Below are 12,167 nucleotides of genomic sequence, written 5' to 3' on the forward strand. Positions count from 1 at the left end.
ATATAACTCTCCACCACCTTACAACCAAAATGCTGAACAAGAAAATAATGCAAACAACTCTCACCTGAAATATATGATCTCTAACCTACATAGGCTCCCAAAGCAGTCCAGGAACCAGACTACACTTCCCTAGTTCCTTTGCCTTTCACTCTCCTTCTCTCATCGCCCCAAACCTCCTACATCTTCACTCTCAGCTGACGACCAAGCTTTCACTTCACTGACAATACTAACATTAGGAGGGAGCTTCCTACCAACAGGTACCACACGTTGAGCCTGGGTTCCACACCTTCAACCTTCTGCTACCAGGCACATGCTGTCCATGCTCCTGGCCAAGGCCAGACCCTCCCTTCATTCCCTAAATCCCCCCTTCTCTCATTTATGAACATTGCTCCAACAATTTCTTCCCACCTCCTCCTGCATCGGCATTTTCCTCTTTACTGAATCAATTCTGTCAATACAGAAACACTTGTTAATTTTCCCATTAAAACAAACAAAACAAAAACAAAAAAACCTTTCCTACAGCCACTACCCCTTCTCTTTCCATTCACTGCAAAATCTCTCCAGAAAGTTCTTATTCTCTGTCTGAAACTTCTCATTCTCTCTTATCTAGTCAGGCTTTTACTTTCAACACATTCCTACGTGGTAAATCCAATGACCAATTTTCAGCCCTCATCTAACTTAGCAGCAACCTTTGACATCGCTGGCCACTCTCTCCTCTGGGAAGTACTTTCTTTACTTGGCTCTCAGGACACCACACTGGCTTCCTTAACTCCATCCTCTGGTTGTCAATTTTCCTCCCCCCGTCTTCTCACACTCTGGCTCAGTACGTGGATCTCTTTACTACCCACACTTTCAGCTTTGGTGAACTCCACCAGCCCAAAGCTTTACCACACATCCTGATGACCCCTAAACTTTTAGCTCCAATCTGACCTTCTCCTGCTATGTACATAACTTCCCAGACAACATCTCAACCTGAGGGCTAATAGGCATTTCAAATTTACCCATCTAAACCTGAGATCCTAATATCCACGCTCCCAAGAAATACATGCTCTTTTCTTGTGGTCTCTTACAATAAATGGAAACTCTATTATGCCAAATCACTACACTACACTTGGAAGCCATTTTTTTTTTTAAGTTTATTTATTTTTGAGAGAGAAAGAGACCGCATGAGCGGGTGAGGGGCAGAGAGAGAGAAGAGAGAGAGAAAGAGAATCCTAAGCAGGCTTTGCACTGTCAGCAGAGAGCCTGATGCAGGGCTAGAACTCACGAAACTGTGAGATCATGACCTGAGCCAAAACCAAAAGTCGGATGCTGCACCAACTGAGCCACCCAGGAACCCTACTGGAAGCCATTCTTGACTCCTTCCTTGCTGTCACACCCAATATCCAGCTTATCAACAAATCCTATACACTTCTCAGCCCTCCACTGCTGCTCTTCCAGTCTAAAGCCCCTCTCATCTGTGGTGTGAATAACAGTAACAATCTCCTAACTGGCATTCCCAATCACGCCTATAACCTTCTCCTCCCCGTTCAGTCTACAGTCAGCAGCAGACAGAGTGACCTTACTAAAATAAAGGATCAGGCCCCCTCTTCAACCATAGCCCTCCATAGCTCCACTTCTCACTCAGAGGAAACACCCCAGTGCTTACAGGAATCAACTAAGGCCTAATGAACTCTGTCCCACCTCCCTCTATCACATCTCTGATCACATCCCCTACCATTCTCCCCACTTCCTCTGCTCCAGCTCTATAAATTTGAGGGCTCAAATATTTAATATCTCCCTGACTTGACGAAACTGGCTCCAAACCTACCATGGATCCATCTTTTTTTGTGGCAGTCACACACGGACCCATCCTTATGTTGCTCTCTGTAGCTTCTGCTTTCTTCCAGGCGTCTAATCGGAATCTTTCCATCACTTTTATTTCTTCCCTGAGGTCTGTGTTCTCTCTGACCAACATTTCTATTTGGCTTCTAAGACGGCCATGTGTGCTTGACCATTTTGCTTCCTTTCTTTTCAAATCTTCCTGTAAATCTGCTATCTGCTGTTTCAAAGCCTCTCAAAACAAAACAACAACAAAAAATTACTAGAATAACGCAATAGAAGAAAAGAGATACATCATCAAAACATAAGTGCTGCCATAGCACAGGCAGCAGAAAGGGAAGGCTTGGTCAATCACATTTCAAAAACATCAAGTTTTTCATGAAAAGGGAATGGAGTTCAGGGTAAAGACTCACCTCATACCATCAACAAAACTGATTCCAGAAGAAGGAAGGCACTACTAAGGAGTTCACTGCAGTAACACTGCCATGAGGCAATAAAGGTCTACACTAAGCTATTAATTGAAATAGAAAGAAAGACAAATGGGAGATTATCTGGTAAAGAAAAAATTAACAGGAATCATGACTAATTGAATGAAGAGCTGAGGTAAAGGGATGAATAAAACATTCAAAGTCAGGGGCGCCTGGGTGGCGCAGTCGGTTAAGCGTCCGACTTCAGCCAGGTCACGATCTCGCGGTCTGTGAGTTCGAGCCCCGCGTCAGGCTCTGGGCTGATGGCTCGGAGCCTGGAGCCTGGAGCCTGTTTCCGATTCTGTGTCTCCCTCTCTCTCTGCCCCTCCCCCGTTCATGCTCTGTCTCTCTCTGTCCCAAAAATAAAATTAAAAAAAACAAAAAAAAAACAAAAAAAAAAAACATTCAAAGTCAAAACCACCAGCCCTGAAAGCAGATTCTGTTCCAGATTCATTAGAAGAAATGGGTTTTAAGAAACTGATCTGTTTCAGATGGACTAAATGACATTTGTGAAGAAACTCCTAGAAATGTCTAGAAGCAATTTGCAACTGTACAAATAAAAATCAAGACCAATGTCAAAACTAAGGAAAAATTCATCACCTACATGGCTTATGTGGGTGCATGATATGGGGAGTGCCTGAAAGCTGAGGCAAGGAGCATGAGCAGAAGCAAGATCTCCTTGCCCACCACCTGAGAACTCACCTGAAGGCAGTGAGGAGCCTTAAGGAGCTCATTAATACGCATGCAAAACTTGATATAAAAAGATGAAATAAAAAAGTACATGGCAGCAAATGAAAATGAAAACATGACAGTCCAAAACCTTTGGGATGCAGCAATGGCAGTCCTAAGAGAAAAGTATATTGCAATCCAGGCCTACCTCAAGAAGCAAGAAAAGTCTCAAATACACGACCTAACCCTACACCTAAAGGATCTAGAAAAGGAGCAGCAAATAAAGTCTAAAGCCAGCAGAAGATGGGAAATAATAAAGAATAGAGCAGAAATAAATGATATTAAAACAACAGAACCCAGCAGAACAGATCAATGAAACTAAGAGCTGGTTCTTTGAAAGAATTAATAAAATTGATAAACCCCTAGGCAGACTTATCAAAAGTTAAAGAGAAAGGACCAAAACAAATAAAATCATGAATGAAACAGATCACAAACACCACCACAGAAATACAGACAACTGTAAGAGAATATTATGAAAAATTATATGCCAAAAACTGGGCAATCTAGAAGAAATGGACAAATTCCTAGAAACATACAAACTACCAAAACTGAAACAGGAAGAAATAGAAAATGTGAGCAGACCTATAACCAGCAAAGAAATTGAAACAGTAATCAAAAATCTCCAAACAAACAAGAGTAGTCCTGGGCCAAATGGCTTCCCAAGGGAATTCTACCAGACATTTAAAGAAAAGTTAATATATATTCTCGTCAAACTGTTCCACAAAACAGAAATGGAAGGAAAACTTCTAAACTCAATCTATGAGGCCAGCATTACCTGATTCCAAAACCAGACCAAGACCGCACTAAAAAGGAGAATTACAGGCCAACATCCCTGATGAATCTGGATGTAAAAATTCTCAACTAGATATTAGCAAATCTAATCCAACAGTACATTAAAAGAATTATTCACCACGATCAAGTGGGATTTATTCCTGGGCTGTAGGGGTGGTTCAATATTCACAAATCCATCACCATGATACACCACATTAATAAAAGAAAAGTACAAGAGCCATATGATCCTCTCAATTGATGCACAAAAAACATTTGACAGAATAAAGGACCCATTCTTAACAAAAACACTCAAAAAAGTAGGAATAGAGGGAACATACCTCAAAATCATAAAGGCCATATATGAAAGACCCACAGCTAATATCCTCCTCAATGGGGAAAAACTGAGAGCTTTGCCTCTACAGTCAGGAACAAGACGGGGATGTCCACTCTCACCATTTCTATTTAAACACAGTACTGGAAGTCTTAGTCTCAGCAATCAAACAATGAAAAGAAACAAAAGGCATCCAAATCAACAAGGAAGAAGTCAAACAATCATTATTCGCAGACAACATGTTACTCTATGTAGAAAACCCAAAATACTCCACCAAAAAATTGCCAGAACTAATACATGAATTCTGCAAAGTAACAGGATATAAAAATCAACATACAGAAATCTGTTGCCTTTTTATACACCAATAATGAAGGAGAAGAAAAAGAAATCAAGGAAGCGATCCCAAAAACTAGCACCAAAAACTTTAAGATACCTAAGAACTTTAGCACCAAAAACTGTAAGATACCTAAGAATAAACCTAATCAAAGATTTGAAACCTACAGAACACTTATGAAAGAAGTTAAAGACAACACAAAGAAGTGGAAGAACATTCCATGCTCATGGATTGGAATAACAAACATTGTTAAAATGTCTATACTACCCAAAGCAACCTACACATTCAATGCAACCCCTATCAAAATACTACCAGAATTTTTCACAGAACTAGAACAAATAATCCTAAAATTTGTATGGAGCCACAAAAGACCCCAAATAGCCAAAGCAATCCTGAAAAAGAAAAGCAAAGTGGGAGGCATCACAATTCTGGACTTCAAGCTGTATTACAAAGCTGTAGTCATCAAGACAGTATGGTACTGGCACAAGAACAGACACATAGATCAATGGAACAGAATAGAGAACCCAGAAATGGACCCACAAACGTATGGCCAACTAATCTTTGACAAAGCAGGACAGAATATCCAATGGAAAAAAACAACAAACAGTGCTGGGAAAATTGGACAGTAATGTACAGAAGAAAACTTTTTGGCTTTTCATAAATAAATAAATAGTTAAGAGCTTGCAAGTATTAATAACTGGGGGAAAAGAGGCCCGAAAGCTATGAGAAACATCAAAGACAAGCTAACTAAAACAGATTTTTACTACAAGACCAGAAAGTCAAACCAATAAGTGAAAGAGAAAGGTAACTATTAGAGAAAAACACACAAATGTAGTGCTGGGAAAGATTGGTGAGCAAGTGCTCTACCCAAAGGAAGAGTGCAAGATTTACAGTTAGTACAGAGGGCTTCAATTCATATAAATGAACAGAATTAACAGCATTTGGTATGTGGGACATTAAACAGGTCAATGCAACATGACACTGGTGAATTTCCAACTCTTGGCTTATTAATTCACCGATGCCGTTATTGTAGTCTTTTTTTTTTTTTTTTTTGGAAGACTTTGGTAAGTAAACAACTGATATATTTCACTCTAAAAGCCAGAACTACAAAAAATGTTCTTCATGTAGTATCTCAGATTATTTGTTGAGTCAATGAATGATTAATAAATTGATACCCAATTTCTCTTTGACACATCATATAACTCTGAGATCCTTACCAGACTGTCATCCTTACTAACTTATATAAGTATAACAAAAAGAACTGGCATACCTGTATTTCTTCACGTTCTTTTTTATCTGGAAAAGTTCTGGCAACTGTAGTATACTTTTCAAAAACTTTCCGTTCCTTTTGTAGCTTCCTCATTTCCTCCTTTTTAAACTCTTCTATCCGAGTCAATTCTTTTGCTTTCTGTTGTTCAAAGTCTGTAATTTCTCTCCTAAAATGACCAAACCATGTTATCATCTAAAGGGACCATCTTAATGGAGTAATCCACATGTGGTACAAAACAGAACACCAGGGACAGCCTAGGAATGTAGGAACTGCTGGTCTTAGTGAATCCATCTTCCATCCATCGTACTGAGACAGCTGTCAATTAATTCCATGAAGCATTCCCCCAATAAATATTCATTGAGCATTTGCTATGAATCAAGCACTACCCTAGGTACTGGAGAAACCACAGTGAAAAAAAACAAACATCCTTATTCCCATGAAGCCTCTCATTCTAATGGGAGAGACATAATAAACAAGATAAAATATATGGCACATTAGAAAAGTGTTAAGGAGAAAAATAATGTAAGTAAAGAGTGTAGGAAATAGCAAGGAGACTGAAATTATGGATGGGGTCATCTTGCTGAGATAATATTTGAAGTAAAATCTGAAGGGACTGAGAGAACAGCCACGATGGTATATGGACAAAACAGCTCGGGAAGAGGGAACACCACAGGCAAAAAGCCCAGAGGTAGGAATATGCCTGATGTGTTCAAAGATCAGCTAGGAGGCCAGGGTAGCTAAAACAGAGCGAACAAGAGACAGAACAGCAGGAAAAAGTGTCAAAAAACAAACAAAACAGAGGGCCCAGGTGAATTCAGGTCTTATAGGCCAGTGTGGGGACTTTGGTGTTTAGCTTAGGAGAATGCTGATCAGAGAAACTGTCATAACCCAGGTTCATTCTGAGGCTCTGTTAAGAACATATGGAGAGTGACGCCAGCCAGATAGTGGAATAGGACGTCCCCAGCTCACCTCTCCCTACACAAACAACAATCTGACAGCCAACCACAGATAAAACTGCTTTTGTGAGAGCTCTAGGATCCAGGTAGGAGGTTGAGAAACCCCAGTGAAGCCTAAGGCTGAGGACAGCCACTTTGAGAAGACAGTCCCATGGCCCAGTGGCAGGCTGACCAAACGTGGTCCTAGCTACAGGCCTAAAACAGCCCAGTCTGTCTGGAGGCTTGGCTCCAGCCCCATCTGCCAAAGGACCCAGGAGGAGCCACACCCAACTGTGTCCCTGGTAACAGGCCCACAGACCTCAGTCATGACTATAACATCGGAAACAGCTCTGTAACCTGGCTCCAGCCCTGCTCTATTGTGGTACTGGAGTCAGTCCTGCTCACCCAGGGACCCAGCAGGAGGACTGAGGAGCCTAGCAGGAAGCTGCTCAAAACCTGTAGGAGCCACACCCATTCTCACTCCTGGTAACAGACCCACTGTCTGCACACTCAACAGTGGACCTGAAAGCAGCCCCATGATGTAGCTTCAGCCCTGCTGGACTCTGGTCCTAGAGCAGTCCTGTGCAACTGAGGATCTGGTAGGAACCACATCCATCATGTCCCTGTTCACAGACCTGCCAATTAAGGACACTGTGCACTCAGCAGTAGGCACACTACAACCCCACTCAATTATGATCCTGGAGGCAGACCATCAGTCCAGGCATCCAGCAAGAGAAGGTCTTTACCTGCCAAAACTGGTCTGTTAAGACAAAAAGAGCTTTTTGGCCTTTCAAATGCAAAAATGTCAACACAAGAATTAGGCAAATGTGACACCACCAAAGGAAACTAGTAAATTAATAAGGCTCCAGTAACCAATCCCAAAGAAATGCAGATCTAAGAACTGACAAAGAATTCAAAATAATTGTTTTAAAGAGTAAACTACAAGAGAACACAGATAGGGGTGCCTGGGTGGCTCAGTCAGTTGAGCGTCTGACTTCGGGCTCGGGTCAGGATCTCATGGTTCGTGAGTTCAAGCCCCAAGTCGGGCTCTGTGCTGACAGCTCAGAACCTGGAGCTTGCTTTGGATTCTGTGTCTCCCTCTCTCTCTGCCCCTCCCCCACTCGTGCCATGTCTGTCTTTCAAAAATAAACATTAAAAAAAAATTGTTTTAACAAAAAAAAAAAGAGGACACAGATAAACAACTCCACAAAATCAGGAAAATAATATCTGGGGGAAAAAAAGCAAACAACAAGTTCAACAAAGAACAGAAATCATTAAAAAAAAAACCAAAACTATAATTACTTAAAACTAAATAAATAAATAAAACTTAAGGGGTGCCTGGTTGGCTCAGTCAGAAGACCATGTAACTCTTTTTTTTTTTTTTTTTTATAAATTTTTTTTTTTCCAACGTTTTTTATTTATTTTTGGGACAGAGAGAGACAGAGCATGAACGGGGGAGGGGCAGAGAGAGAGAGGGAGACACAGAATCGGAAACAGGCTCCAGGCTCTGAGCCATCAGCCCAGAGCCTGATTCGGGGCTCGAACTCACGGACCGCGAGATCGTGACCTGGCTGAAGTCGGACGCTTAACCGACTGCGCCACCCAGGCGCCCCAAGACCATGTAACTCTTGATTGCAGGGTCACGAGTTCAAGCCCCACAGGGGATGTAGAGATTACTTAAAAATAAATAAAATAAATAATACAAAAACAGAAATTCTGGAGCTAAAGAATACATGAATAAAGTGTAAAATACAATAGAGAACTTCAACAGCAGACTTAAGCAGAAGAAAGAATCTGTGAACTCAAAAACAGATAATTTGAGGTTAGCCAGTCAGAGGAGAAAAAAGAAAAAGAATGACAAAGAGTGAAGAAAGCCCATGGGGTCTATAGAGCACTACAAAAGAACCAATACACTCATTATGGAAGTCTCACAAAGAAAAAACAAGCAAAATCAACAACCCCCTTAGAAGACTAAGAAAGACAGAAGACTCGAATAAAATCATAAATGAAAGAGGACATGTTGCAATAGATGCCCCAGAAATAAAAAGGATCATATTATGAACAATTATATCCCCAAATCTGGATAATCTAGAAGAAACAAATTCCTAGAAACTTACAACCTACAAAACTGAACCTAGAAGAAACAGAAAGGCTGAAGAGACCCATAATAAGGAGATTGAATCAGAAATCAAAAACCTCCCAAGAAAGAAAAGTTCAGGACCAGATGGCTTCCCAGGTAAATTCCAGTAAACATTCAAAAAATAATTAATACCAATCCTTCCTGAACTTCTTCCAAAAAAAGAGAAGAAACACTTCCAAACTCATTTTATTATGAGGGTAGTATCACTTGGACGCCAAAGTCAGACAGTGACACCACAAGAAAACTACAGGCCAATATCCCTGATGAATATAAGATGTAAAAATCCTCAATAAACACTAGCAAACCAAATCCAACAGCACATTAAAAGGATTTACACCATGACGTAGTGGGATTCATCCCTGGAACATAAGGCTGGCTCAACATATCAAATCAATTAATGTGATGCAAACTGATGCAGCCACTGTGTAAAAGTTTGGAAGTTCTTCAAAAAATTAAGTATAGAATTACCATATGATCTAGCAATTCCAACCCTGGGTATATACCCCAAAGAACTAAAAACAGAGACCTGAACAGATATTTGTACACCAATGTTAGTAGCATTATTCACAATAATCAAAAGGTAGAAACAACCCAAATGTTTAGCTGTGAGCCAAGAAATGCCAAGGATTGCCAGCAACACACTTCTCCTTCCCCACCCCTCCCTGTTGGCCCTCACCTTCCCCAAGAAGATACTCTCCTCCAATACAAAGGAGATACTCTCCTCCACCTCCAAAAAGAAGAACGGCTTCTCCCCCTCCCCCTCCTAAACAAAGGGCATTGCCATCTCCACCACCAAAGTGTGGGTTCTCCCATTCTCCACTTACCAAACAAAGAACCTCCCCAGTCACCAAGAGACATTCACATTCATTAATATCAAAGCATAGGAAAGGGTCTTTCCCAAGCCGATCTACCCAGGAGCCCCAGTTACCACAACCAAACAGCATTCACCCTCACGATGGCCTCGAGGTCCTCAGACCTCAAGTCCTCCACCTGTTCGAAGAGGAGCATCATCAATCACCCCAAAGAAGGCAGTCCCGATGTCCAAGTACTAGGCCCGTCAGGAGAGTCTCCAGGACTCTGAAACCCAAAAAGACAAAACAGGCTGCCTCACCAAGCCCTCAGTCTGTAAGGAGGGTTTCATCCTCCCAATCTGTCTCAGGATCTCCTGAGCCAACAATTAAAAAGCCTCCACCAACTCAGTCTCCTGTCCAGTCTCAGTCACTTTACCAACTGGTCACCAGTGGTACCAGTCAAAAAGGCTAAAAGCCCAACACCAAGCCCATCTCTGGCAAGGAACTCAGACCGAGAAAGAGGTGGGAAGAAAAAGAAAAAGAAGGACAAGAAACACAAGGAGGATAAGAAGCACAAGAAGAACAAAAAACACAAGAAGGAAAAGGCCGTGGATGCACCTGCTGTGGCTGCTGTACCCCTGCAGCCATTGCTGCTCCCACAACCACATCAGCACAGCCAGAACCAGAGGCAGAGCCTGAGCCTAAGAAGGAGACCAAAAGCAAGCCTGAAGACAATCTCGACAACTGAGAAAAGCACTTGAGTGAAAAGGCACTGAGGTCGATGTGGAAGGCTCAAGGGTCCCCACAGTCTTAGGTGGGAATGTGTGTTATGATGTACATTTTATTTGGTCTGTACACAATTCAATTTCAAAATTGCTAAAATGTGTTTGAGCTTTAGACTATCACATTTGTTGTAATAACTGCTAGGTTGAAGTTCACCATGTAAAAAAAAAAAAAGGGCACGGATTTGCATTGCAAACCAAAGGTGTCCACAGTGTATTAGTGACATTCTTTCATTGACAGCTGACATAAATTCATTTCAAGTGAAATATTTTAAGCCAAAAAAAAAAATCCCATTTTAAAAAAAAAGGAGGGTTTCAATATTGTGGGCATTCTTACAGTTTCTTTAAAGGCCTTGGTTATTCCTAGAGGTTTTCCTTTTTTTGGTTTTTTCTTTTCTTTATTTTTTCTCATTTGAGTCTTAGCACCCATTTAAGTTATGATGCTTGTAAACGTTGTAAACGTTGCAAGGACCACAAAGTACCAGAGACATCACTACAAGCATAAAACCTACAGTTAACACAATGACTCTAAAACCGTATCTTTCAATAATAACACTGAATGTAAATGCACTAAATGATCCAATCAAAAGACACAGAATATCAGAATGGATAAAAAAAAACAAGACCCATCTATTTGCTGTCTACAAAAGACTCATTTTAGACATGACAACACCTTCAGATTGAAAATGAAGGGATGGAAAACTATCTATCATGCTATTGGAAGTAAAAGAAAGCTGGAGTAGCCATACTTGTATCAGACAAACTAGACGTTAAATTAAAGGCAGTTAACAAGAGATGAAGAAGGCATTATATAGTAATTACAGGGTCGATCCATCAAGAGCTAACAATTATAAATGTCTATGCACCGAATTCGCAGGCACCCAAATATATAAAAGAACTAATCACAAACATAAGCAATCTTATTGGTAGGAATGTGGTAATTGCAGGGGACTTTAATACTCCACTTACAGAAATGGATAGATCATCTAGACAGAGAATCAGTAAAGAAACAAGGGCCCTGAATGATACACTGGACCGGATGGACTTGACAGATACATTTAGAACTTTTCATCCTGCAGCAGCAGAATATACTTTCTTCTCGAGTGCACATGGAACATTCTCCAACATAGATCACATACTGGGTCACAAAACAACCCTCAATAAATATAAAAGAATTGAGATCATACCATGCACACTTTCAGATCACAATGTTATGAAACTTGAAATCAACTACAGGAAAAAGTTTGGAAAACCTCAAATGCATGGAGGTTAAAGAACATCCTACTAAAGAACGAATGGGTCAACTAGGCAATTAAAGAAGAAATTAAAAAATATATGGAAATAAATGAAAATGAAAATACAACAATCCAAACGCTTTGGTATGCAGCAAAGGAACTCCTGAGAGGAAAATACATTGCAATCCAGGCCTATCTCAAGAAAAAAAAAAAAAAAAAAATCCCAAATACAAAATCTAATAGCACACCTAAAGGAACTAGAAGCAGAGCAGCAAAGAAACTCCAAAGCCAGCAGAAGAAGAGAAATAATAAAGATCAGAGCAGAAATAAACAATATAGAATCTAAGAAACCAGTAGAACTGATCAATGAAACCAAGAATTGGTTTATTGAAAAAATAAACAAAATTGATAAACCTCTAGCTAGGCTTCTCAAAAAGAAAAGAGAGAGGACCCAAATAGATAAAATCATGAATGAAAATGGATTTATGACAACCAATCCCTCAGAAATACAAGTAATTACCATGAAATACTATGAAAAATCATATGCCAACAAACTGGACA

General features: G+C 40.4%; 1 protein-coding gene across 4 annotated transcripts in view; it reads right to left on the reverse strand.

Moving 5' to 3' along the window:
• Positions 1–12,167, reverse strand: part of CENPJ (centromere protein J) — a 55,930-nt gene that overhangs the window by 18,062 nt on the left and 25,701 nt on the right. For 3 of the 4 annotated variants that reach the window (XM_049646686.1, XM_049646684.1, XM_049646685.1), the window contains 2 exons: positions 5,724–5,889; positions 1,811–2,053 (listed from right to left, as the gene is read on the reverse strand). In XM_049646686.1, the coding sequence (XP_049502643.1) occupies positions 1,811–2,053; positions 5,724–5,889 (409 nt within the window). The remainder of the gene's footprint in view (positions 1–1,810; positions 2,054–5,723; positions 5,890–12,167) is intronic. The other variant, XM_049646687.1, reaches the window with a different exon arrangement.

The sequence above is a fragment of the Panthera uncia genome (assembly GCF_023721935.1).
Source record: "Panthera uncia isolate 11264 chromosome A1 unlocalized genomic scaffold, Puncia_PCG_1.0 HiC_scaffold_16, whole genome shotgun sequence".
Taxonomy (NCBI): Eukaryota; Metazoa; Chordata; class Mammalia; order Carnivora; family Felidae; genus Panthera; species Panthera uncia.